We start from the raw sequence: 26,111 nt of genomic DNA, 5'->3' as shown, positions 1-26,111 counted from the left end.
ACCCGAAGGTAGATGTAGAGGAAGTGTGCCGACAGCGATCACATCGACTTTGGATCCGTTTTCAACGCGCATCGTCACTTCATCTTTCAGTAGTCTTCGTTTATTCTTTAGTTCCTGTTTCGAGTTACAAATATGAGCAACCGAACCAGTATCAAATACCCGTGTACTAGAACGAGAACCAGTGAGATAAACATCTATAACATGTATATCGGATATACCTTCTTTCTTCTTCTTGACAAGGCCGCTCTTCAGATCAGCCAGATACTTGGAGCAATTACGCTTCCAGTGTCCCTTCTCCTTGCAGTAATAACACTCAGCATCAGGCTTAGGGCCGTTCTTAGGTTTCATAGGAGGTGTGGCAGCTTTCTTGCCACCCTTCTTGAATTTTCCCTTAGACTTGCCCCTGTTTCTTGAAACTCGGTGGTCTTGTTGACCATCAACACTTGGTGCTCTTTCTTGATCTCAATCTCAAGCAGCTTTTAGCATGCCAAAGAGTTCAGGTAACTCCTTGTTCATGTTCTCGCATATCGTAGTTCATCACAAAGTTCTTGTAACTTGGTGGCAGTGATTGAAGGACACGATTAATCCTCGATCTGTTAGGAATCACTATTCCCAAGTCACCGAGTTTCTTCGCATGCCCGGTCATGGCGAGCATGTGCTCACTAATGGAGCTGCCTTCTTCCATCATACAGACCGAAGAAATGTTTCGATGCTTCATAGCATTCCACGGCCGCATGAGTATCAAATATAGCTTTCAGCTCATTCATCAACTCATGAGGATCATGGTGCTCAAAACGTTTTTGAAGATCGGATTCCAGACTGCATAGGATGGCACACTGAACTTGAGAGTACCGAGTTTTCCGAGTCTCGTAAACAGCTTTTACTTCATCGGTTTCAGTTTCTGCAGGAGGGTCACCTAGCGGTGCATCAAGCACATATTGCAGATTTCCGCCAGAGAGGAAGATCCTCACATGACGGAACCAGCTCGGTGAAGTTGCTACCGTTGCTCTTAAGCTTTTCTTTCTCTAGGAACTGGTTAAAATTGATTGGGGACGCCATCTCTACAACATATATTTGCAATAGTTTAGACTAAGTTTATGACAAATTGAGTTCAAATTTTAATTCAACATAATTAAAAAATCTAGGTGAACTCCCACTCAAAACAATATCCCTCGCATTGTCTTAGTGATCACACGAACCAAATCCACCACACCTAAGTCCGATCATCACGAGACAAGGTGTAATTTCAATGGCGAACACTCAAAGTGTTCATCATATCAATCATATGATTCATGCTCTACCTTTCGGTATCACGTGTTCCGAGACCATGTCTGTACATGCTAGGCTCGTCAAGGACACCTTAGTATCCGCATGTGCAAAAACTGGCTTGCACCCGTTGTATGCACTTGTTGATTCTATCACACCCGATCATCACGAGATGCTTCGAAACGACAAGTCTTGGCAACGGTGCTACTAAGGATGAACACTTTATTATCTTGAGATTTTAGTGAGGGATCATCTTATAATGCTACCTTCGCGATCTAAGCAAAATAAGATGCATAAAAGGATTAACATCACATGCAGTTCATATGTGATATGATATGGCCCTTTTGTCTTTGCGCCTTTGATCTTCATCTCCAAAGCACGGACATGATCTCCATCATCTTCGGGCATGATCTCCATCATCGTCGGCGTAGCGTCAAGGTCAATGGCGCCGTCTTCATGATTGTCCTCCATGTAGCAACTATTACAACTACTTTGAAATACTACTCAACATGAAATTTAAAGACAACCATAAGGCTCCTGCCGTTGCCACAATACAATAATGATCATCTCATACATATTCATCATCACATTATGGCCATATCACATCACCAAACCCTGCAAAAACAAGTTAGACGTCTCTAATTTGGTTTGCATATTTTACGTGGTTTAGGGTTTTCGAGAGAGATCTAATCTACCTACGAACATGAACCACAACGTTGATACAAATGTTGTCAATAGAAGAGTAAATTGAATCTTTACTATAGTAGGAGAGACAGACACCCTCAAAGCCTCTTATGCAATACAAGTTGCATGTCGAACGAGGAACAAGTCTCATGAACGCGGTCATGTAAAGTTAGTCCGAGCCGCTTCATCCCACTATGCCATAACGATGCAAAGTACTCAACTAAAGATAACAAGAGCATCAACGCCCACAAAACCATTGTGTTCTACTCGTGCAACCATCTATGCATAGACACGGCTCGATACCACCGTAGGATAACGTTGCATAGAAAAAAAAAATTTCCTACCGCGAACACGCAATCCAAGCCAAGATGCAATCTAGAAGACGGTAGCAATGAGGGGTTTATCGAGTCTCACCCTTGAAGAGATTCCAAAGCCTACAAGATGAGGCTCTTGTTGCTGCGGTAGACGTTCACTTGCCGCTTGCAAAAGCGCGTAGAAGATCTTGATCACCGGCGCCACGAACGGGCAGCACCTCCGTACTCGGTCACACGTTCGGTTGTTGATGAAGACGACGTCCACCTCCCGTTCCAGCGGGCAGCGGAAGTAGTAGCTCCTCTTGAATCCGACAGCACGACGGCGTGGTGTCGGTGGCGGTGGAGAACTCCGGCGGAGCTTCGCTAAAGCACGCGGGAGCTATGGAGGAGAGGGGGGCGGCTAGGGTTTGGGAGGGGGTGGCCGGCCACTTGGGGGTGCGGCCAGGTGGTGGTCTTGAGGTGGCCGGCCCCCTCCCCTTGTCCCTCATTATATAGGTGGAAGCCACAAGGGTTGGACTACAAGTCTCCGAATAAGACCCGAACCCAAAACCTTCCATATGATAGGGAAACCTACCCAAGCTAGGACTCCCACTAGAGGTGGGAGGTCCACCTTCCATGGAGGGGGTGGCCGGCCCCCTTTGGGGGAGTCCACTTGGGACTCCTCCCCCTCTAGGGTTGGCCGGCCATGGAGGTGGAGACTCCACCTTCCTTGGTGGTTTCTTCCGGACTTTACTGGAACCTTCTAGAACCTTCCATAGAACCTTCCGCATCATTTTAAATCACATAAAATGACATCCTATATATGAATCTTATTCTCCGGACCATTCCGAAACTCCTCGTGATGTGCGGGATCTCATCCGGGACTCCGAACAAATATTCGAACTCCATTCCATATTCAAGTTCTACCATTTCAACATCCAACTTTAAGTGTGTCACCCTACGGTTCGCGAACTATGCGGACATGGTTGAGTACTCACTCCGACCAATAACTAATAGCGGGATCCGGAGATCCATAATAGCTCCCACATATTCAACGATGACTTTAGTGATCGAATGAACCATTCACATACGATACCAATTCCCTTTGTCACGCGATATTTTACTTGTCCGAGGTTTGATCATCGGTATCACTCTATACCTTGTTCAACCTCGTCTCCCGACAAGTACTCTTTACTCGTACCATGGTATGTGGTCTCTTATGAACTTATTCATATGCTTGCAAGACATTAGACGACATTCCACCGAGAGGGCCCGTGAGTATATCTATCCATCATCGGGATGGACAAATCCCACTATTGATCCATATGCCTCAACTCATACTTTCCGGATACTTAATACCACCTTTATAACCACCCATTTACGCGAGTGGCGTTTGGTGTAATCAAAGTACCTTTCCGGTATAAGTGATTTACATGATCTCATGGTCATAAGGACTAGGTAACTATGTATTGAAAGCTTATAGCAAATAACTTAATGACGAGATCTTATGCTACGCTTAATTGGGTGTGTCCATTACATCATTCATACAATGATATAACCTTGTTATTAATAACATCCAATGTTCATGATTATGAAACTAATCATCCAATAATCAACAAGCTAGTTAAGAGGCATACTAGGGACTCTTTGTTGTTTACATATCACACATGTACCAATGTTTCGGTTAATACAATTATAGCATGGTATATAAACATTTATCATAAACATAAAGATATATAATAACCACTTTTATTATTGCCTCTTGGGCATATCTCCAACATCTCTCTCGACACCTTACAGGGTTAGGGTTTCGAGAATGCGATAAACTTGCACCTCATTTAGCTCAATTAGGGTTTTGAGAAGAGAGGAGAGTTAGTGCATCACAACTTTAAGTTGCATGATTGAATTCAAACAAACTTGTGTTTGAATTTCAAATTTAAAAATCAGTTGATTATTTAATAATTCAAATTGAGATAATTCATTAAATATATATCAATAATCAATTATATAAATAATACAACATATAATTAAAGCTTATTAGAGAAACTTTGAGCTTTATTGATCAACACACATAATACATTGTCATTTACAATATTCTAGTGAATTATGAATTTACAACACATTACAAGAATTGAAGAAATAGAAAAAGAAAAAGGAAAAATTAGAAGTTAATGAAATGCCCTAAACTACACAAGATTATCTTCATGAAAAGCTTGTGCATGATGATCTTGATCTTCATCTTGATCATCTCATTATTCCCTGCACAAACATGAAACAAACAAAGGATTATGCCAAGTGGCATTGCCACTTGGCAGGTTAGCAAGAAAATGAGAAGTTGAGAGGATATTATCAAGATCAGCCGAGCTGATCCACCAAATGGACCAAGTCCCAACCAGGAACCACACATGCAACTCACAAGGCAGTGTGCATGCCCACCAGCACACACAGCCTGGGAGAGTCACCAAAATGACCAGGCCTTGTTGTCGACCAGAGAAGCAAGGGCAGGGCATATATAAACTTTTCACAGCCAAACCCTAGCCATTCCATCGACAAGCATCACCAGGGTGAGAACACAGCAAGAACAGCAAGAACAGGAAGAACAACCACTGTTGTTCAACCTATTCCAGTAACCACAGAAATTGACCCAAGCATCACAAGCTTGCAAGGAGGAGCAGGGCAAGCAAACCAACCAAACCAGAAGCAATCCTCTACACCAACAACTTAATCTAGGAGCTGGAGTGAGGTATACACAAGAATCATGGGAAAACATCTGTTTTGCTCATAACACCAGCATGTGCATAACACATACACAAGCCAGAGGGTATGATTACCCTGTAAGCATCATCATTTGGTGTTAAACCATTTGATGCTGGAAAAAAGGGGAATAAGCCAGAAGAAAATCATCCTAGGGAGGAAATGGTCAAGCCAAGTGTATTATCACTGAGGCAACCCAAAGAATCCAGCAAGGATTGATCCACAGCTAGCCTAGCCCAACTCACCTAGCACTAAATGGTTCACTAACCATCAGACATTAGACAAATCATTGTCTATTTGATTTCAACATCAAAAGCTACTGGAAATCCAACAAAAAGATCACCCAGAAAGCATCTAGCGAGCCACAACAAGCCAATGATACGTCTCCGACGTATCGATAATTTCTTATTATCCATTCCATATTATTGATGATACCTACATGTTTTATGCACACTTTATGTCATATTCGTGCATTTTCTGGAACTAACCTATTAACAAGATGCCGAAGAGCCGATTGTCTGTTCTCGTTGTTTTTGGTTTCGTAAATCCTAGTAACGAAATATTCTCGGAATTGGATGAAATCAAGACCCAGGGGCCTATTTTGCCACGAACCTTCCAGAAGACCGAAAGGGATACGAAGTGGGGCGACGAGGCGCCGCCACCATAGGGCCACGCAGCCAAGGGGGCCCGCGCCGCCCTATGGTGTGGGCCCCTCGTCGCCCTCCGACTCCGCCCTTCCGCCTACTTAAAGCCTCCGTCGCGAAACCCCCGAGGCGAAAAACCACGATACGGAAAACCTTCCGAGAGACGCCGCCGCCAATCCCATGTCGGGGGATTCTCGGAGATCTCCTCCGGCACCCCGCCGGAGAGGGGATTCATCTCCCGGAGGACTCTACACCGCCATGGTCGCCTACGGAGTGATGAGTGAGTAGTTCACCCCTCGGACTATGGGTCCATAGCAGTAGCTAGATGGTTGTCTTCTCCTCATCGTGCTTCATTGTTGGATCTTGTGAGCTGCCTAACATGATCAAGATCATCTATCCGTAATACTCTATGTTGTGTTTGTCGGGATCCGATGGATAGAGAATACCATGTTATGTTAATTATCAAGTTATTACATATGTGTTGTTTATGATCTTGCATGCTCTCCGTTATTAGTAGAGGCTCTGGCCAAGTTTTTGCTCTTAACTCCAAGAGGGAGTATTTATGCTCGATAGTGGGTTCATGCCCGCATTGACACCTGGGACAGATGACAGAAAGTTCTAAGGTTGTGTTGTGCTCGTTGCCACTAGGGATAAAACATTGGCGCTATGTCCGAGGATGTAGTTGTTGATTACATTACGCACCATACTTAATGCAATTGTCTGTTGTTAGCAACTTAATACCGGAGGGGGTTCGGACGATAACCTGAAGGTGGACTTTTTAGGCATAGATGCAGTTGGATGGCGGTCTATGTACTTTGTCGTAATGCCCAATTAAATCTCACTATACTTATCATGACATGTATGTGCATTGTTATGCCCTCTCTATTTGTCAATTGCCCGACCGTAATTTGTTCACCCAACATGCTTTTATCTTATGGGAGAGACACCTCTAGTGAACTCGTGGACCCCGGTCCATTCTTTAATACTCGAAATACAAATCTGCTGCAATACTTGTTTTTACCGTTTTCTCTCGCAAACAATCATCTTCCACACAATACGGTTAATCCTTTGTTACAGCAAGCCGGTGAGATTGACAACCTCACTGTTTCGTTGGGGCAAAGTACTTTGGTTGTGTTGTGCAGGTTCCACGTTGGCGCCGAAATCACTGGTGTTGCGCCGCACTACATCCTGCCGCCATCAACCTTCAACGTGCTTCTTGGCTCCTCCTAGTTCGATAAACCTTGGTTTCTTTCTGAGAGAAAACTTGCTGCTGTGCGCATCATACCTTCCTCTTGGGGTTCCCAATGAACGTGTGAAATACACGCCATCAAGCATATTTTCTGGCGCCGTTGCCGGGGAGATCAAGACACGCCGCAAGGGGAGTCTCCACTTCTCAATCTCTTTACTTTGTTTTTGTCTTGCTTTATTTTATTTACTACTTTGTTTGCTGCATTATATCAAAACACAAAAAAATTAGTTGCTAGTTTTACTTTATTTACTATCTTGTTTGCTATATCAAAAACACAAAAAAATTAGTTTACTTGCATTTACTTTACTTGATTCATCATGTTTCCTTTTAATTTTACCACAAAAAACATACCGGTAGGACGCGGGTCTATAATTGGGAGGAACAATATAGAAGAATTTTTCACCCATGTTAGTACCGTTGAAGATTTTGAAGATAGACACTTGGTAGAACTTGCTCCTACTTATGAAATTGCTGCTGCTGCTTTAGTTCGCATGTTGGAAACTAAATTTGTTAATCTCAATCCTATAATCCAACACATGTTTCTTACACTTGGTGATATAGAAGAGGGGGAAAAGAAAGATTTTGTTTTAGAAACCCTTCTTAGAGAATTTGGTGGTCTAGCAATAGAGGCTAGAAAGGTCTTTCCTAAATTTAATATGCTTGGTTCTCATACTAATTTTGTTGGTCTCCTTGAAAAAATGGACATGGATAGAATAAGGTACACTAATAATGCTAATGATGGTGGGGAGATCAAAGCACCAATACCATGTAAGCTCCTAGCTATGAATGATGCACTAGAAAATAACTATGCTTGGCTTGTTCCTGAAAATTTGTTCGATGAGAGTAGCAAGCCCAAGACTAATGAAAAGGGAGACGCTGAAACTTATGTATCTAATATACTATGCATGGTTGAGAAAACTCCAAACCCCGCTGTAGATGCACCACCCCTCGATAACACTTGAGTTACACTTTCTGCGCCTAGCTGAAAGGCGTTAAAGAAAAGCGCTTATGGGAGACAACCCATGTTTTTACTACAGTATTTTTGTTTTATATTTGAGTCTTGGAAGTTGTTTACTACTGTAGCAACCTATCCTTATCTTAGTTTTGAGTTTTGTTGTGCCAAGTAAAGTCTTTGATAGTAAAGTAAGTACTAGATTTGGATTACTGCGCAGTTCCAGATTTCTTTGCTGTCACGAATCTGGGTCTACCTCCCTGTAGGTAGCTCAGAAAATTAAGCCAATTTACGTGCATGATCCTCAGATATGTACGCAACTTTCATTCAATTTGGGCATTTTCATTTGAGCAAGTCTGGTGCCCTAATAAAATCCATCTTTACGGAATGTTCTGTTTTGACAGATTCTGCCTTTTATTTTGCATTGCCTCTTTTGCTATGTTGGATGAATTTCTTTGATCCATTAATGTCCAGTAGCTTTATGCAATGTCCAGAAGTGTTAAGAATGATTGTGTCACCTCTGAACATGTGAATTTTTATTGTGAACTAACCCTCTAATGAGTTGTTTCGAGTTTGGTGTGGAGGAAGTTTTCAAGGATCAAGAGAGGAGTATGATACAATATGATCAAGGAGAGTGAAAGCTCTAAGCTTGGGGATGCCCCGGTGGTTCACCCCTGCATATTCTAAGAAGACTCAAGCTGTCTAAGCTTGGGGATGCCCAAGGCATCCCCTTCTTCATCGACAACATTATCAGGTTCCTCCCCGAAACTATATTTTTATTCCGTCACATCTTATGCACTTTGCTTGGAGCGTCGGTTTGTTTTTGTTTTTTGTTTTGTTTGAATAAAATGGATCCTAGCATTCACTTTATGGGAGAGAGACACGCTCCGCTGTAGCATATGGACAAGTATGTCCTTAGGCTTTACTCATAGTATTCATGGCGAAGTTTCTTCTTCGTTAAATTGTTATATGGTTGGAATTGGAAAATGCTACATGTAGTAATTCTAAAATGTCTTGGATAATTTGATACTTGGCAATTGTTGTGCTCATGTTTAATCTCTTGCATCATATACTTTGCACCTATTAATGAAGAAACACATAGAGCTTGCTAATTTGGTTTGCATATTTGGTTTCTCTAGAATCTAGATAATATCTAGTATTGAGTTTTGAACAACAAGGAAGACGGTGTAGAGTCTTATAATGTTTACAATATGTCTTTTATGTGAGTTTTGCTGCACCGTTCATCCTTGTGCTTGTTTCAAATAACCTTGCTAGCCTAAACCTTGTATCGAGAGGGAATACTTCTCATGCATCCAAAATCCTTGAGCCAACCACTATGCCATTTGTGTCCACCATACCTACCTACTACATGGTATTTATCCGCCATTCCAAAGTAAATTGCTTGAGTGCTACCTTTAAAATTCCATCATTTACCTTTGCAATATATAGCTCATGGGACAAATAGCTTAAAAACTATTATGGTATTGAATATGTACTTATGCACTTTATCTCTTATTAAGTTGCTTGTTGTGCGATAACCATGCTTCTGGGGACGCCATCAACTATTCTTTGTTGAATATCATGTGAGTTGCTATGCATGTCCGTCTTGTCTGAAGTAAGAGAGATCTACCACCTTAATGGTTGGAGCATGCATACTGTTAGAGAAGAACATTGGGCCGCTAACTAAAGCCATGAATCATGGTGGAAGTTTCAGTTTTGGACATATATCCTCAATCTCATATGAGAATAATAATTGTTACCACATGCTTATGCATTAAAGAGGAGTCCATTATCTGTTGTCCATGTTTTCCCGGTATGGATGTCTAAGTTGAGAATAATCAAAAGCGAGAAATCCAAAATGCGAGCTTTCTCCTTAGACCTTTGTACAGCGGCATGGAGGTACCCCATTGTGACACTTGGTTAAAACATGTGCATTGCAAAGATCCGGTAGTCCAAGCTAATTAGGACAAGGTGCGGGCACTATTAGTACACTATGCATGAGGCTTGCAACTTGTAAGATATAATTTACATAACTCATATGCTTTATTACTACCGTTGACAAAATTGTTTCATGTTTTCAAAATAAAAGCTCTAGCACAAATATAGCAATCGATGCTTTCCTCTTCGAAGGACCATTCTTTTTTACTTTTATGTTGAGTCAGTTCACCTATCTCTCTCCACCTCAAGAAGCAAACACTTGTGTGAACTGTGCATTGATTCCTACATACTTGCATATTGCACTTGTTATATTACTCTATGTTGACAATTATCCATGAGATATACATGTTACAAGTTGAAAGCAACCGCTGAAACTTAATCTTCCTTTGTGTTGCTTCAATACCTTTACTTTGATTTATTGCTTTATGAGTTAACTCTTATGCAAGACTTATTGATGCTTGTCTTGAAGTACTATTCATGAAAAGTCTTTGCTTTATGATTCACTTGTTTACTCATGTCATTACCATTGTTTTGATCGCTGCATCCACTACATATGTTTACAAATAGTATGATCAAGGTTATGATGGCATGTCACTTCAGTAAATTATCTTTGTTATCGTTTTACCCGCTCGGGACAAGCGTAACTAAGCTTGGGGATGCTGATACGTCTCCGACGTATCGATAATTTCTTATGATCCATGCCATATTATTGATGATACCTACATGTTTTATGCACAATTTATGTCATATTCGTGCATTTTCTCGGAACTAACCTATTAACAAGATGCCGAAGAGCCGCTTGTCGTTTTCGCTGTTTTTGGTTTCGAAATCCTAGTAACGAAATATTCTCGGAATTGGACGAAATCAAGACCCAGTGGTCCTATTTTGCCACGAACCTTCCGTAAGACCGAAAGGGATACGAAGTGGGGCGACGAGGCACCGCCACCATAGGGCCGCGCGGCCGGAGGGGGCCCGCGCCGCCCTATGGTGTGGGCCCCTCGTCAGCCCTCCGACTCCGCCCTTCCGCCTACTTAAAGCCTCCATCGCGAAACCCCTGAGGCGAAAAACCACGATACGGAAAACCTTCTAGAGACGCCGCCGCCACCAATCCCATCTCGGGGGATTCTGGAGATCTCCTCCGGCACCCTGCCGGAGAGGGGATCCATCTCCCGGAGGACTCTACACCGCCATGGTCGCCTCCGGAGTGATGAGTGAGTAGTTCACCCCTGGACTATGGGTCCATAGCAGTAGCTAGATGGTTGTCTTCTCCTCATCGTGCTTCATTGTTGGATCTTGTGAGCTGCCTAACATGATCAAGATCATCTATCTGTAATACTCTATGTTGTGTTTGTCGGGATCCGATGGATAGAGAATACCATGTTTTGTTAATTATCAAGTTATTACATATGTGTTGTTTATGATCTTGCATGCTCTCCGTTATTAGTAGAGGCTCTGGCCAAGTGTTTGCTCTTAACTCCAAGAGGGAGTATTTATGCTCGATAGTGGGTTCATGCCTGCATTGACACTGGGACGAGTGACGTAAAATTCTAAGGTTGTGTTGTGTCGTTGCCACTAGTGATAAAACATTGGCGCTATGTCCGAGGATGTAGTTGTTGATTACATTACGCACCATACTTAATGCAATTGTCTCGTTGTTAGCAACTTAATACCGGAGGGGGTTCGGACGATAACCTGAAGGTGGACTTTTTAGGCATAGATGCAGCTTGGATGGCGGTCTATGTACTTTGTCGTAATGCCCAATTAAATCTCACTATACTTATCATGACATGTATGTGCATTGTTATGCCCTCTCTATTTGTCAATTGCCCGACCGTAATTTGTTCACCCAACATGCTTTTATCTTATGGGAGAGACACCTCTAGTGAACCGTGGACCCCGGTCCATTCTTTAATACCGAAATACAAATCTGCTCGCAATACTTGTTTTTACTCGTTTTCTCTGCAAACAATCATCTTCCACACAATACGGTTAATCCTTTGTTACAGCAAGCCGGTGAGATTGACAACCTCACTCGTTTCGTTGGGGCAAAGTACTTTGGTTGTGTTGTGCAGGTTCCACGTTGGCACCGGAATCTCTGGTGTTGCGCCGCACTACATCCCGCCGCCATCAACCTGCAACGTGCTTCTTGGCTCCTCCTGGTTCGATAAACCTTGGTTTCTTTCTGAGGGAAAACTTGCTGCTGTGCGCATCATACCTTCCTCTTGGGGTTCCCAACGAACGTGTGAAATACACGCCATCAGCCAACAAGAGGGGAGCTACCCAACGGCAGTATATGAATACTGCTAGGGTCACCTCAACCACTGAAACAGCCAAACCATCAAGCCCAGCACTAATATCATCACCCAGATGGGTTCAAAGAGGAGCTAGGGTCCCCAACAACTGTTGGCATCCCTCTAGCTCAATCAAACTATTATAAGAGTCATCACTGCAAGCAGTTCATCTCATTTATCCATTAAACAATGACAAGATTTACAGATAAATGAAATACATAAGTCACCAGTAACTGGAACACTTACACATGATCCAGAGGATCATTGCAAGCATCAGCAGATGCTTGAGCAAGCACCAGCACACACCAAGACAAGCCTGTGTGATACACACACAACACGGATTGAGCAGCAGTGAGGCACAGACACCAAAGAGCAGCTTTTACAAGCAACTGATGATCATAAGTTCATCAGAAGCTTGCTAGAGCATGCTACAACATGCTAGAATCCATTCTAGTATCAATACATGGACCAGATAATTAAATCAACCACATAACCCGAACAATTGCATCACAGCTAAGTAAATAAAAGCATTACAATTGTATCCGGAAGCACTCCGCCAAAGGATGGAGCTGTCAAGTCCAAAGCTATGCTCAATTGAGCATGTCCATGAATATAAGCATAAGAGATAGCACACCAGGAGCACTGGCACTTGCAAAAATGCAAGGATCATGCATGATGATCAAGCCAGGGGCAAGGAATTGCATACACAGGAGAGGCAGGAGTCATATAGCAACAGCAGGAACAATTAAATAGAGCCATAGCATCACAGTATGCTCATGAGCAAGAGCACATGAGTTACAACAGCAAGTTATAGAGAAGAACAGCAGCACAGCAGCAGCATACGCATAGCACCAGCACAGCAGCTGGGATTCATGGCAGCAGCACAACACAGCAGCATACGCGCATCCATGGCAAGCATAGCAGCAATAGCGCAACAGCATGCCAAGCCCTAGCACGGCACAGCAGCAGCATCATGGCATGGCCAGCATCTCCACGAGGGGAAGCAAGACCAGTAGCGAGAGCTAGACAAAGAGGAGAAGGAGAGAAGGAAGAAGACGGGGGCACTGACCTGGAGCAGAGCACCACGGCATCACCGTGGCAGCACGGCGGCACAGCCTACACACGGCAGCGCCAAGCCATGGCCAAACCAGGCGTTCGCCGAGCGCAGAGGGTCCAGCGCAACCACGGCGAAGCACACGGCCACGCCACGGCGCCAGGTTCGTGGGCGGGCGACGAATCACCACGAATCACCACGGCCGTATCGCAGAGGCGTTGGGGGCGAGCAGTGGCGGCGAAGAAACACAGATCGGCGCGGACCGATCGGTGCGCCGTCGTGCGGCCGTTCGATTGCGACCGATCTCGCCGGCAGGGATGGCCGGAGGCCGCCGGAATAAAGCGGCGACGGCGCAGGCGACCACGGCGTCGCGGGAGAGGAGAGAGCTAGGGTTTTGTGAGAGGGGAGAGGAAGAGAGCGACTGAGTCCGACCGAGCCGGTTGGAGCGGCTCGGGTTAGACTCAACCCGCTGGGCCACCCTGACAAGTGGGCCCAGGGGCATTTTAGACTTTTCACAAATTCATTTAAACCTGAAACTTTGAAAATGCATAGAAAATGATAAATAGCTCTAAAAAAGTAATTAAAAATATGAAAACTACTCAGGATAAAATTCTCTATCATAATAAAATATGAAAAGGAATTTTTGAAGACAAACGAGATTAAGTCCAAATCTGATGATTAAAATAATCATTTAAATCACACCTTATCTTTTCAATAATGAAAATTAGTCCATAAATTTCTTTAGACTTTAAAAACACCTTGACAAGGTTGTATCTTACCCTAAACAGAGTATCCCTAAATCATTCTTAGTATTAACCTCTCACATGAAATGATAAGACATCAGAAGGGCGAACAAACCCTAAAAATGGAATCATGCATAAATGCTTCTTTAATCATTGCTCTTATCGGACAATGATGCTATTTTTCAGCAACAGAGGACAAGGGTCAGTCCACACAATCCAACTGCAACACTTTACAGTGTTCAGGCAAGTTCATCGCTTGCTCATGTCATTTGAGTATTTTTACCAAATTACTTGCAAAGTACTATGTTTATCACTATTGCATAAAAAGCAAAACCACTACTTTCATAACAATGAATATGACTAAGTGGTGGGCAATGGAACCATGGATTGTGTTGATATGGTGGAGGTTCCATTGCAAGGGTTTATATCCATCTAGGATTAAACAACAAATGTCGTCCAGTGATTCTTGTGCCGTAATACCCGTATTAACCATAAAATCTGGAGTGGGACGGAATAGTCAATCGTATTTCCACCTCTTGTACATCAACGGACGCGTTTTACCGTAGACACTTGTAATCCAAGGGGGCAAGCGGTAGGCTGGGGAAGCCAAAAGTTCCCCACGGCATTGTCCGTAGACACTTGTCGCCCGAGGAGTAAGCGGTAGGCTGGGGAAGCCAAAACTTCCCCACGGTTATTGCGGTCTACGATGGGTTGCAGCTACCGGCGAAGGAGTTTATGGTAAGAGCCCAGAACTGTTGTCGTGGTCGGGGTCCATCCTTAATTGGTATAACGGGACCGGCGAGGACCCAGGGTCGGGGTATGCAACAAAGGGTGGGTGTGCGAGGTAGCGGAGGAATATGATTGGCTATGACCTTATACCGGGCCTCACACCGAAGGAAGTGTGGACGGGAAGGCTGCCCGGTTGGCACCAAGGTTAAGATCTCTTATGGGTAAAGCAACACACCTCTGCAGAGTGTAATGAATCGTGACCTGTCACTCCCTGTTCCGGGATTTGGAACTGCGAACACTGCCGGAAAGGAACTCCATGAAGTTCTAGTAAACCGGTGAAGGCTGACGGACATAGTTCTTCTAAATAAAAGCAACCTCTTGAAGAAATGTTTATCAAAACCTGCATTGGTATTAGACTTTCTGGTCTGATATCGTAGCTAGTGCATTAAACACCTCTTTTCTATAATGAACTTGTTGAGTACGCTCGTACTCATACCACTCTTAAATCCCCTGCTTAGATTGTCTGAATCGACTGGAGGAGGACAACGACGACCCTGAAGGAGCCGAAGTCATCGGCTATGAAGAACCAGACCTCTCTGAAGGTATCGAAGGAGTAGAGTACCTCATAGTCTACGGAACCGGAGAGGATTCCGGAGGAGAGCAAGTTTAGACCTACCAAGTAGTAGTAGTATCCGAGCAGTACGAACTCTTAGTACTTAACTGCTCGAGGAGAATAAATGTATAACTTAGTAAGACTTTTATATTGTAAGTTAAGTTGGGTTCGCCTCGAATCCAGGAGTATTCCTATTAGGACCCAAGAGGAGCTCCGAGATGATATGTACATGTTGCTTGTAATAATAAATGAATGAGTTATGGACCTGCTATGTTCTGTTGTAGTACTCTGAGGGATGTAATATTTGCGGATTGGTACTTCGTGAATGTTATATCAACGACTGGCATACTACAACATGCAGTGGTATGCAGGGTCACCACAGGGTGCCATGCCCAGTCCATGGCGTTGCACATCTTTTTGCCGCGCGCCAGCCCATGGCGTCACGCAGTGGGTTGCCACGCCCCAGCCTACGGCGCAACAAAATTTGTTTGCCCGCGCCGTAGTGATAGGCGCGATAGAAAGGGGTTAGATGTTGTAAATAGTTTCGCGGAAAGTTCGTTTTCAAAAGTTGTTTCAAGTTTGGGTTATTTTTGTTCAAATTGCCTAGTTGCTCGAGTAACGAAAATTCATGAATTTCATGACATTAAAAAATCATGAATAGTTTCCGTACCGGGACTCGTGAGTTTAGGCTCGGATCGAGAATACGTACGAGCTGGACTCCAGGCACGCGTGCAGTCCACGCTTTCGATCCGGACGTGTACACATGAATAGTTTGTGGGTTACGAATGTGATCGGTTTTGACTCCGAGTCCGAATCCAGGCCAGGTATAGCTAGCCGTGGGGTCTAGGTTTTCCGGGCGGCCTACATAAACTAGCTACGCTTACCGGAGCTCAACTCGTTGCGCTTATTCCTTCCACGGCGACTGAATCGTCTCGTACTGCGACTGCGATGGCTGCTTCCACGAGTAGGAGCGGCGGCGTCCACCGGCATCAGGCTGTATGGCCTGCCTACATGGCGCGGTACGAGCCGCTGGAGAGGCTGGGCGCGGGCATGAACGGCGAGGTGTTCAAGGCGTGGGACACCAAGGAGAGCCGGGTCGTCGCCGTGAAGCGGCTCAGCGGGACCGGGATCGACGCCGGCGATGACTTAATCTTTTCCGGCCTTCAAGAGGTCTGGCGGGAGTGCAGGTGTCTGAGGACGTGCGATGGCATCCCCTCCGTCGTGAAGCTCCTGGACAAAGTCGTCCCCAAGGTCAATTCCGACGACTCCTTCCTCATCATGGAGTACGCCGGCCGCGTCAACCTACGCGGCTACATGCAGCACCGTGCCCGTCGTCACCGTTGGTTCTCCGAGGCCGAGGTGTGCCGAATCATGAAGGAGCTCCTGGAGGGGGTCAACTCCGTGCACGGCACGGGCATCATGCACCTGGACATCAGGCCCGAGAACGTCATCCTCGACGACGGAACGGAGGACAGGACGGAGAGGAGGCCCAAGAACAAGAAGGGGGCGATGATCCAAGACGGCGAGCTCAAGGAGGACGGCATCGTCTACAGGATCGGAGGCTTCGGGATCTCCCGGAAGAAAGAGCGCGGCCCGAAGCAGCCGGAGGTGACAATTGCCACAGCGTACAGCGCGCCGGAAATCCTCCTGCACTCGTGCGAGTACGACGAGCGCGTGGACACGTGGGGGCTCGGATGCATAATGGCCGACCTCCTCTCAGGCACCGGCATGCCCACCTTCGGCCCCGACGACTCGGAAGAAAAGATCATGAGCAAAGTGTTCCGCGTCGTCGACCCTAAGAGTAAGAAGATCAAGGACTGGGCTGGGTATTCGGGGATAGCGGCAGAGTGGAAGTCGAAGCTGCCCGGACAAAACAAGTCGAAGCTGGCGAGGATAGAGGCACGGTTGAAGACAAAGATACTCGGGGAACCTCTTCGGCGCCGGTTCCCCTTCTGGAGGCTGTCGTCCGCCGGCTTCGAGGTGCTCAGCGGGCTCCTGGAGAGCAACCCCGCGAAGCGGCTTAGCGCAGCGGAGGCGCTCGACAAGCCTTGGTTCCAGTAGAACTGTCGGTGACAGCGTGGGTTTGCGGCTGCTTTTGTTAGATTGCCGCGCTCATAGCTAGGGTTCTTAGTTTGAGAATAGATAGAGGCTCTGGATCCCTCTACATGTAAACCATGTGTACGCATGTGATACAATCAATATATGTACTAGTTTACTTTATCATATTCAGATATTGATTGATTGGTTCATGGCTGTATTTACCAGTTCCCTTTTGTTCATCCTACCATCGGGTAGTCATAGCAGGTTGATGCAAAATAAGAATAGCTTCAGATCACTTCCGAGTCTGGTAAATCATGGAAGGGGAGAGACAAGAAATTAACTGACTATACATAAATATTGTTTGATAAAGTTATTGTTTCACGAGGGTATTTCGCAAAAGTTGATTGTAGAAAATGTCTACAAAGAAGAGAGATCAAAGATGTGTTCACAAATTTCATACGAATGGTAATAAGTTGAGATTATTGCATATATCATTTTTATTAAAGAAATACATATTTCTATATTTGTTAACTTTTATCTTACCACTGGAGTACAGTTCCACTCAATTGGTTCAAATCTTGGTGGTAGCTAGGGGAAAAAAGTCTTATAAGATATACAAATTCCAGAAGCCAGGGTGATACTCCCCATTTCGAAAAAAAAAGATGTACAAATTCGAAGCCTCCAGTATAAAAATGGCCACTTGGATTTGAAAGTAGGAAATGGTTAATTATACATACTGTTGAGTAGTTGTTTCTAACATGTGTATGCTAGTGTGATAGATTCATTTATCTTCCCTCTTGCATTTCTCATGAAACAGACCCTTTATCGAAAATATATGAAGTAATAACAACTGGTAGTCAAATGGAAGAAATTAAAAAATCAGGGAAGCCCTCATAAATTCCAACCAAGTATCTCTTGAAAATAAGAGTTTCTATACATACACATTTTCAGCAAATAAGATGTGTTATGGCTATCTAAAGATGTCTATGTCCTTGTTTTCTATGTTGCCTAAGAGATACTTGTCCCTATCTATTATGTTGTCTAAGATATACTGGTTTGTTTAGATGGTCTGAGAAAATGTGGATGTTCCCTAAAAAAAATTAGCTTGTCCTCCCAGGAGTTCTTTATGGGAGTACTATCTTTGGATTTTGTGCGCCGAGGCGGTGGCCTTAGGAAGCGATGCAGTGACGGTTATATGGTGTGGTGCGGTGTCTTGCATGGCATGGGTGAGAATCTCGAGCTATGTGTGCATAAGGGTTGTCGACTCGACTGACGTGTCCTAGAGAGGGTGGTTTGCAATATGTTGAGGCGGCAGCCTCGGATGTGGTGTGGCGGCCGTGGTGTGCAGATAGTTTCTCTATGCAGCTTGGATTGCAGACGGCTAGGTCGTGCAGTGTTGCAGCTCAAGAGTGAGCGGTGGTTTGTCGGGGTGGCAGCCCCGGAAGGTGCTATCTGTGGATCGCGAAGGGCGCGACGGAGCGATGGAAGTTGGGGCGACGGCTCAGAGAGTTCAACAACATCGAGAGTGTTTGACCTTATTTCGTGTGGGTGACGAGGTTGCTCTCGCGTGTTGGTCCCTTTTGCCGGGGGGGGTTCTTAGCGCGGGTCTCTTTCACCTCTGCGGGGGTGTCCCGGGTTTCCTCCCACAACAATCGCGGCGTCTTCTCTTCGGCAGAGATGAGATTCCGACTAGTTTTAATGGTACTTTCTAGTGGTGAACCAGTGATATTAAGACAATGACCGTGGCTTTTTATGGAGGAGTTCGACGGGCTTCTATGCCCCTGGAACCTCCTTCGTTTGGATCAAGGTGTTATATGTTGCCTGGCAATGCTTATATGTACTACCTCCATCCCAAGGCTTAAGGCCTATATTTTTTTCAGAAGTAAAACTATATTAAGTTTGACTAAGTTTTTTACAAAAAACATTAACATGTGAAATACAAAATTAATATAGTTAGATAGATAATGAAATATATTTTCATGTGCTATCTACAAAATATCATATTTATTGATAGATTATTCTGAAGTTTTTATCAAACTTTACTTGCTTTGACTTTTTCAAAATAATATAAACCTTAAGCCTAGGGATGGAGGTAGTAGTTAGCTCTTCCTTGGTTTTGATCATGTCATGTGTGCTTACTTTGCTATGTTCTGAATCGTAACGGCTAGTTAGTGGTGAGAGCACCATTTAAAGAGGGAGATAACGGCATCGCTGGTTAGCACAAAACCAAACAGCCGGTTATTCCTCCGTAAGCCAACATATCGGAGATTGTTGCCTACCAATCAATGACCCAAAATTGCACCATGAAATTTTTTTGGGATCCAAACATAGGGTACAAACAGATCCAACCTTGGTTTCACCTCATACAACATCTCGCGGGCCAACACCGGAAACTAAGGGCGTGTTTGGTAGACCGGGGGAGCTCAGATTTTCCCTCCCCAACCCACCTTTTGTGGAGAGAAGTTGTTTGTTAGGTCGGCTCGGGCCAACTCCCCACTGCCCAGCTCATACGAAAAACGGGCGAGAGCCCTGCCCGAGAGCGAAGCTCAAATCGAGCTTCGCTACTCATCCGGGACGACCTCATCCCGCAAAACACTGTTCTGCCGGCCCGCGAGACCCCCAGACCCCCACCCGACGCCTCATTTCCCCCCTCCTCCTCATCTTCTCTCGCGTATCCTCGTCGACGGCAGCCACAGCCTCCTCGACGGCTCGACGATGGCCTGCGCTGCTGCCTCGTCCTGCGCCACCACGCCATGGGAGAAGCTTCGCACTGCCACGGACGAGCAAGGGAGGGACAGCTTCACCAGGGGCCGATGCCTCCTCGACGCCGGCATGCCCCGCTCCGGCACGGACGAGCCAAGCCAGGGCGAGCTCCGCCACGCCAAGAACGAGGGCTAGCTCCGCCACGCCACGAACGAGGGCTAGCTCCGCCGGGGGCCGCCGGCTCCTCGACGCCCGCCTGCCTCTTCCTCCTCGCACCACCAGCGCGGGCTCCAAGCGCCACCACGGACGGCTCCAAGCCTCGTGCCTGTCGCCGCCTTCTCGCGCCGCTAGGGCCAGCTCCAAGCCCTGGAACGGCTGCCAGAGACGCGCCGCCTCTATGGCCGCCAGAGACGCGCCGCCATGGCCGGATTCTCCACACCACGGCCGCCGGATACGCGCCGCCATGGCCGGATTTCTCCACGATGCGGTGGTTGGATGAAGCAAGGACCCGATTGCTTTTTATTTTTCTCTTAAGGGACCTATTTGTAAAATTTCTTGGTTCTGCTTCATCTCACCTCATACAAGCCACCAAACAACTTCTTGGCTCAGCATGGGTGAACACACCCAACCCACCAAACACATGAAAAAATCTGAGAGCAGCTTGTATGAGGTGAGCAAATCTCAGCTGAGAAAGACAATCTGAAGGGGACCGATCTACCAAACACACCCTAAGTTTTTCCGGTGAGAGCAACCGATCAGACCCCAAAAATGTGCTCAGAAGATGGTATGCTGAAAAATGCCACAGTGTTGATCGGTCTCGGGCGACCTAGGCAACGACTAACCCTAGCTGCAGCTGCAATACGACTGGAGTACGATTCCATTCAATATGATCCAGATCTTGGTGATCAACTGTACACAGGGTCGAGCTTGTGCGGGTTGCAGAGCGGGTGCTCGTGCTATGCCATTTGTGCAAGAGAAAGGATGACATAACAAGAGTTCAAAATCTGTTTAACGACCTAGTATAAGAGTTCTGAACTAGACTGAGTTTTAAGGCATTACTAGACTGAGTTTGAAACAAAGTTGTGTTTCAAGGCAAACTCTGCATAATTTTTTTGACATTAACTTTGCATAATTGTTGTGAATCCTGTCAGAAAAAAACCATGAAATAGTTTCTGGGGGGTCTCATCAGTTTAGGCTCGGAGTTGGAGTACGAGCTGGACTCCAGGCACGCGTGCAGTCCATGTTTTCGATCCGGACGTGTGTGTACATGAACAGTTCTGGGTGTTCCGAGTCGGAGAATAAGTTGGAGTCCAGGCCAGGTATCTAGGCGTGCAGTCTACGTTTTCCGGGCGCCTAAACTAGCTCAAGTGCTCAACTCGTTGCGCTTATTCCTTCCACGGCGACTGAACCAACCCGAATCGAAACGTCTCCTACTGCGAGTGCGATGGCTGCTTCCACGAGTAGGAGCGGCGGCGGCCACCGGAATCAGGCTGTCTGGCCTGCCTACATGGCGCGGTACGAGCCGCTAGCAAGGCTGGGCGCAGGCATGAACGGCGAGGTGTTCAAGGCGTGGGACACCAAGGAGAACCGGATCGTCGCCGTGAAGCGGCTCAGCGGAACCGGGACCACCGGCGGCGACGACTTGATCTTCTCCGGCCTTCAAGAGGTCTGGCGGGAGTGCCGGTGCCTGAGGACGTGCGACGGCATCCCCTCCGTCGTGAAGCTCCTGGACAAAGTCGTCCCCAAGGTCAATTCCGACGACTCCTTCCTCATCATGGAGTACGCCGGCCGCCTCAACCTACGCGGCTACATGCAGCGCCGTGCCCATCGTCATCGTCGGTTCTCCGAGGCCGAGGTGTGCCGGATCATGAAGGAGCTCCTCGAGGGGGTCAACTCCGTGCACGGCACGGGCATCATGCACCTCGACATCAGGCCCGAGAACGTCATCCTCGACGACAGCATGGAGGACAGGACGGAGAGGAGGCCCAAGAACAAGAAGGGGGCGATCATCCAAGACGGCGAGCTCAAGGAGGATGACATCGTCTACAAGATCGGAGGCTTCGGGATCTCCCGGAGGAAAGAGCGGGGCCCGAAGCAGACGGAGTTGACAATTGCGACAGCGTACAGCGCGCCGGAGCTCCTCCTGCACTCGTGCGAGTACGACGAGCGCGTGGACACGTGGGGGCTCGGATGCATAATGGCCGACCTCCTCTCGGGCACCGGCATGCCCACCTTCGGCCCCGACGACTCGGAAGAGAAGATCATGAGCAAAGTGTTCCGCGTCGTCGACCCTAAGAGTAAGAAGATCAAGGACTGGGCTGGGTACTCGGGGATAGCGGCAGAGTGGAAGTCGAAGCTGCCCGGAAAAAACAAGTCGAAGCTGCCAAGGATAGCGGCAGGGTTGAAGACGAAGATACTAGGGGATCCTCTTCGGCGCCGGTTCCCCTTATGGAGGCTGTCGTCCGCCGGCTTCGAGGTACTCAGCGGGCTCCTAGAGAGTAACCCAGCGAAGCGGCTCACCGCAGCGGAGGCAATCGAGAAGCCTTGGTTCCACCAGGACTGTCGGTGATGCCGTGGGTTGGAGGCTGCTTTTCTTAGACTGTCGTGCTTCTAGCTAGCTAGGGTTCTTAGTTTGAGAATAGAGGATCTGGATTCCTACTTGTAAACTCTGTGATTTTTACTTGTACACTCAATATATGTGTACTAGTTTATCCTATACTCTGTAATATTTGATTGATTGGTTCATGCATTCACCGGTTCCCTTTTTTTCATAAAGGAAGAATTTGTGGAATTTGAGTATGACCCCTGCTCTCCTCGCAACCGCTCCCTTGTCGCAGCCGCTACCCCCATCGATGTCGCTCTCCTTGGCTCCCATCGTCGCCGCTTTTCTCCTCCCCCGTCGTCGTTGCTTCCCATGTCGTCTCAGTTGCAACTAGAAACAACAAGGTCAAAAGGAAACTCGAAATTAGACTGAGCAGGAAGATGGTCACCATGCGACAGTGAGATGCCTCGGACCACTGGTGATATAAGTGGTACATGGTACGACGGGCTGTCACCGTACGTCAGGTAGTTAAACTCTAAGATATATCTCGAAGTTTAAATCCTTATAGGACACTAATCTCCGTGGAAAATCAAGTCCACATCTAATTCTCCTCTCACTCAAGGCGCGCGGCCGGCGCGTATGTACGTACCTGACTGCTTGGGTGTAAGCAGGGAAACCGTTAAGTACGTCCTCCTCAGTCAATCATATCAGACCAATCAAATGAACAAAAAATCTAATCAGATCCCGTGAACAGAATCACGTGTGTGCTTACGAATCTACAAAACAGCTACACTAGAGTACGTGCTAGCTCTACTCCCTACCAAAACGAAGAAAACCAAAAGAAGGAGCTAGCTACAGAGTGGCCGCCGGAAGACCTTCTGCACGCACGCAGCCACCAATCAAAGGACGAGCTACCACAAGATCGAGAAGAAAAGAAAGATACGGATAGTTTACCGGCCTGCTGGATCGATCCATCGAGAGAAGAGCGAGCACGCCGCCGACAAAAGCCTGCCGTCGTGCCATGCCTCCCAAATCCATCTCGGAGTAGAGCGGCCTCTCCTCTCCTCTCCTCGACGAGTAAAGAGTCAAAGTCTAAGTAGTTACACACGACGCACGCGTTGGTTCAACCCCTTCTCGTATTTATAGACTGCCAGAGAAGGTCAAAATCGAGCTTTTCGTTCAAATCTTTTCGAAACATGGCGCCACTTTTTCGTTGCTGCCGCTCTTTTTTTTCGTTTTTCATAATGAGCTTGCACGTTGTAATCTCTTCTACCTTGTTGTTTGTTATGAGATGGTACGTGAGATGGAGCGCTGAGATGAGTTGTGTGGCCACGAATAGGTGACGTGGCCATTAAATTGGAGCGCATGCAAGGCAACTAACCAACACGATTTCTGGGAATACTTGATTACCTACCCGGGTGGCCCGTCGGACTGGTAAATGAGATCCTAATTGTGTGTTATTGCCTATGCCTGCCTCTATTAGTGCGTGTTTGATGGCGGCTTCCAAATCATTTTACAAGATCTCTTACTCCCTCTATCCCGGGTGTATTAGTCAGAGTAGATAAATAAAATTGTCACGATTTATCCTCCCATATAAGGCCGCTTGACAATTAATTAGCACTAATTTCTTCCTCTAATTACTCTCCACCTCTCTCCCGTCTTGCATGATTCCCGTAACTATTTCTTCCTCTAATTACTCTTCACCTCTCTCCCGTCTTGCATGATTCCGTAACTATTTCTTCATCTAAGGCTAGTCATAGTGGCACTATCTTATGTAGTATCATGCACATTGATCCCACAAAAATGCTGATGTGACAGCTAATTAAGGAGGAGAGATGAGATTAGAGTATCATAGGTGAATATCGTATCATAGCGCGTATCACGAGAAAAGTTAATCTCAAACAAATCTATTACATCACACACGACGCACGCGTTGGTCTAACCCCATCTCATATTTATAGACCTACTAGAGGAGACCAAGATTGAGTTTTTCGTTAAAATTTTGGAACCCTGGCGCCTCTTTTTCATAGCAGCCGCTCTTTATTCCGTTTTTCATAATGAGCTTGGATGTTGTAATCTCTTCTTGCCTGTTGTTTGTTATGAGTGGGTATGTGATGGACCGCTGAGATGAGTTGTGGCCACGGATGGGTGACGTGGCTAGTAAATTGGAGCTGCAGTGCATGCGCGGCAACTAACAAACACAATTTATGGGCACTAGTGGTTGGGGCGCCCCCTGGGGCGCCTCCTCACTAGTGTTGTGCGCCCCAATCACAACATGATAACAAAAAATGTGTAATGCATCGGTACAAAGCCTTTTTCGGCAACCAACACTACTCAGTGCTCTCAATTTGATACAATGTATAATATATAGAAGGACCAATCACAAATGAGCCACAAGTCCTCATTTCGATTCTAGCCTTAAAACTTCTGGATTTGATATAAGGTATTCATATACAAAATCTATACAGAGTAGAATTCCAAAATAAAAATACGACTACCCGAAGACAAGGTTCTTCTAGGTATCAATTCAAGAAGGGAACAAAATGAGAACATTAACCACATGCAAAAATGACAGTAAAAGTACACTTCAGCATCTGGCAACATGGTCAAGTGGCTAGCAGTTCACATGTAGTGCAGAAACTGCGAAAGAACAAAATCACAACTTGTAAATATACGTAAAAGAGTGAAAGCACAGAAGTTGGAATCATGAACTTGGAAGAGAAAAACCTTATCTTATTCTTTCAATACAGCTGATATGTGGAAGTGCCAAAAGATGATCTGTTTATAAATTTTGAAGTTTCCTTATAAATGTAAGGTTCTAGCACATCATGTGCCTTTAGAAAAAATCTGGTAGCCCAAAAATGATTCTCAATTTCTATAGACATGATTGAGCAGTATTGCCCAAAAATAATCTACCAAATGCTCTCTCCATATATCAACATACAATACTATAAGATGGAACACTCCAATTAATAGTCTCCATTTAAGGTCAAAGCTATTGCTTGAAACATGTACAGAGGACAAGTCAATAGAAAAGTTAAACTTCAAAACGAACTTAATTAAACCGTGCAAAATGAACTTTTCATTCAGACTCAAGTTTGGTTTTGAGTCTTGCGCTTCAGCTTTCCTCAGAGAAGAATATTGCTCTTATATGAGGCATATCATCATTGTGTTGGGACACTGATCTAGCACTAACTCACTAATTAAGTAACACTATAAGCACATGAACCTCAAAAGTTATTGCCTATTACATTTTAGAAAAAAATTCACAAACTACTTGCTAAGAAATAAATCATGTGTTATTGATTAGAACTGTTAATAGCTTTCTTCAATGTTACAAACAATGTGTTGAATTTTTTTCTCATAATAGCCACAGCTGAAGATAAAGATAAAATAATATAGATTCATACACCTGGGTAATGGAATGTTTGATCTGAGCATAGGACCTGTCATGCCAGCAGCGCCTTGAGCAAGCTACAAGCAAAACACATGTACACTAAATTGTTGGTTGAAGAATTTGTAGCACACCTAAGACAGAAAAAAAGGAAGTAAATATATATAAGCAGGACATTTTTAAGATGCATGTGTTCAAACCATAAAAAAATGGCGAGCTGTA

General features: G+C 45.6%; 2 protein-coding genes across 2 annotated transcripts; both read left to right on the top strand.

Annotated features, from left to right (window-relative positions):
• Window positions 1–16,158: 16,158 nt before the first annotated feature.
• LOC124646695 (putative cyclin-dependent kinase F-2) lies at window positions 16,159–17,271 on the top strand. Its single transcript, XM_047186777.1, has one exon. It carries the CDS (start codon window positions 16,159–16,161, stop codon window positions 17,269–17,271), a length of 1,113 nt encoding a protein of 370 aa, XP_047042733.1.
• A 4,126-nt stretch (window positions 17,272–21,397) lies between these two features.
• Window positions 21,398–22,522, top strand: LOC124646694 (putative cyclin-dependent kinase F-2). Its single transcript, XM_047186776.1, has one exon. It carries the CDS (start codon window positions 21,398–21,400, stop codon window positions 22,520–22,522), a length of 1,125 nt encoding a protein of 374 aa, XP_047042732.1.
• The last annotated feature ends 3,589 nt before the right edge of the window (window positions 22,523–26,111 follow it).

Source organism: Lolium rigidum, chromosome 4 (genome assembly GCF_022539505.1).
Source record: "Lolium rigidum isolate FL_2022 chromosome 4, APGP_CSIRO_Lrig_0.1, whole genome shotgun sequence".
In the NCBI taxonomy this organism is placed as follows: Eukaryota; Viridiplantae; Streptophyta; class Magnoliopsida; order Poales; family Poaceae; genus Lolium; species Lolium rigidum.
This window is presented reverse-complemented; position numbering and strand designations above follow the sequence as displayed.

Coding starts and splice junctions, on each gene's coding strand:
- LOC124646695 (XM_047186777.1), top strand. CDS start 16,159: ATGGCTGCTTCCACGAGTAGGAGCGGCGGCGTCCACCGGCATCAGGCT.
- LOC124646694 (XM_047186776.1), top strand. CDS start 21,398: ATGGCTGCTTCCACGAGTAGGAGCGGCGGCGGCCACCGGAATCAGGCT.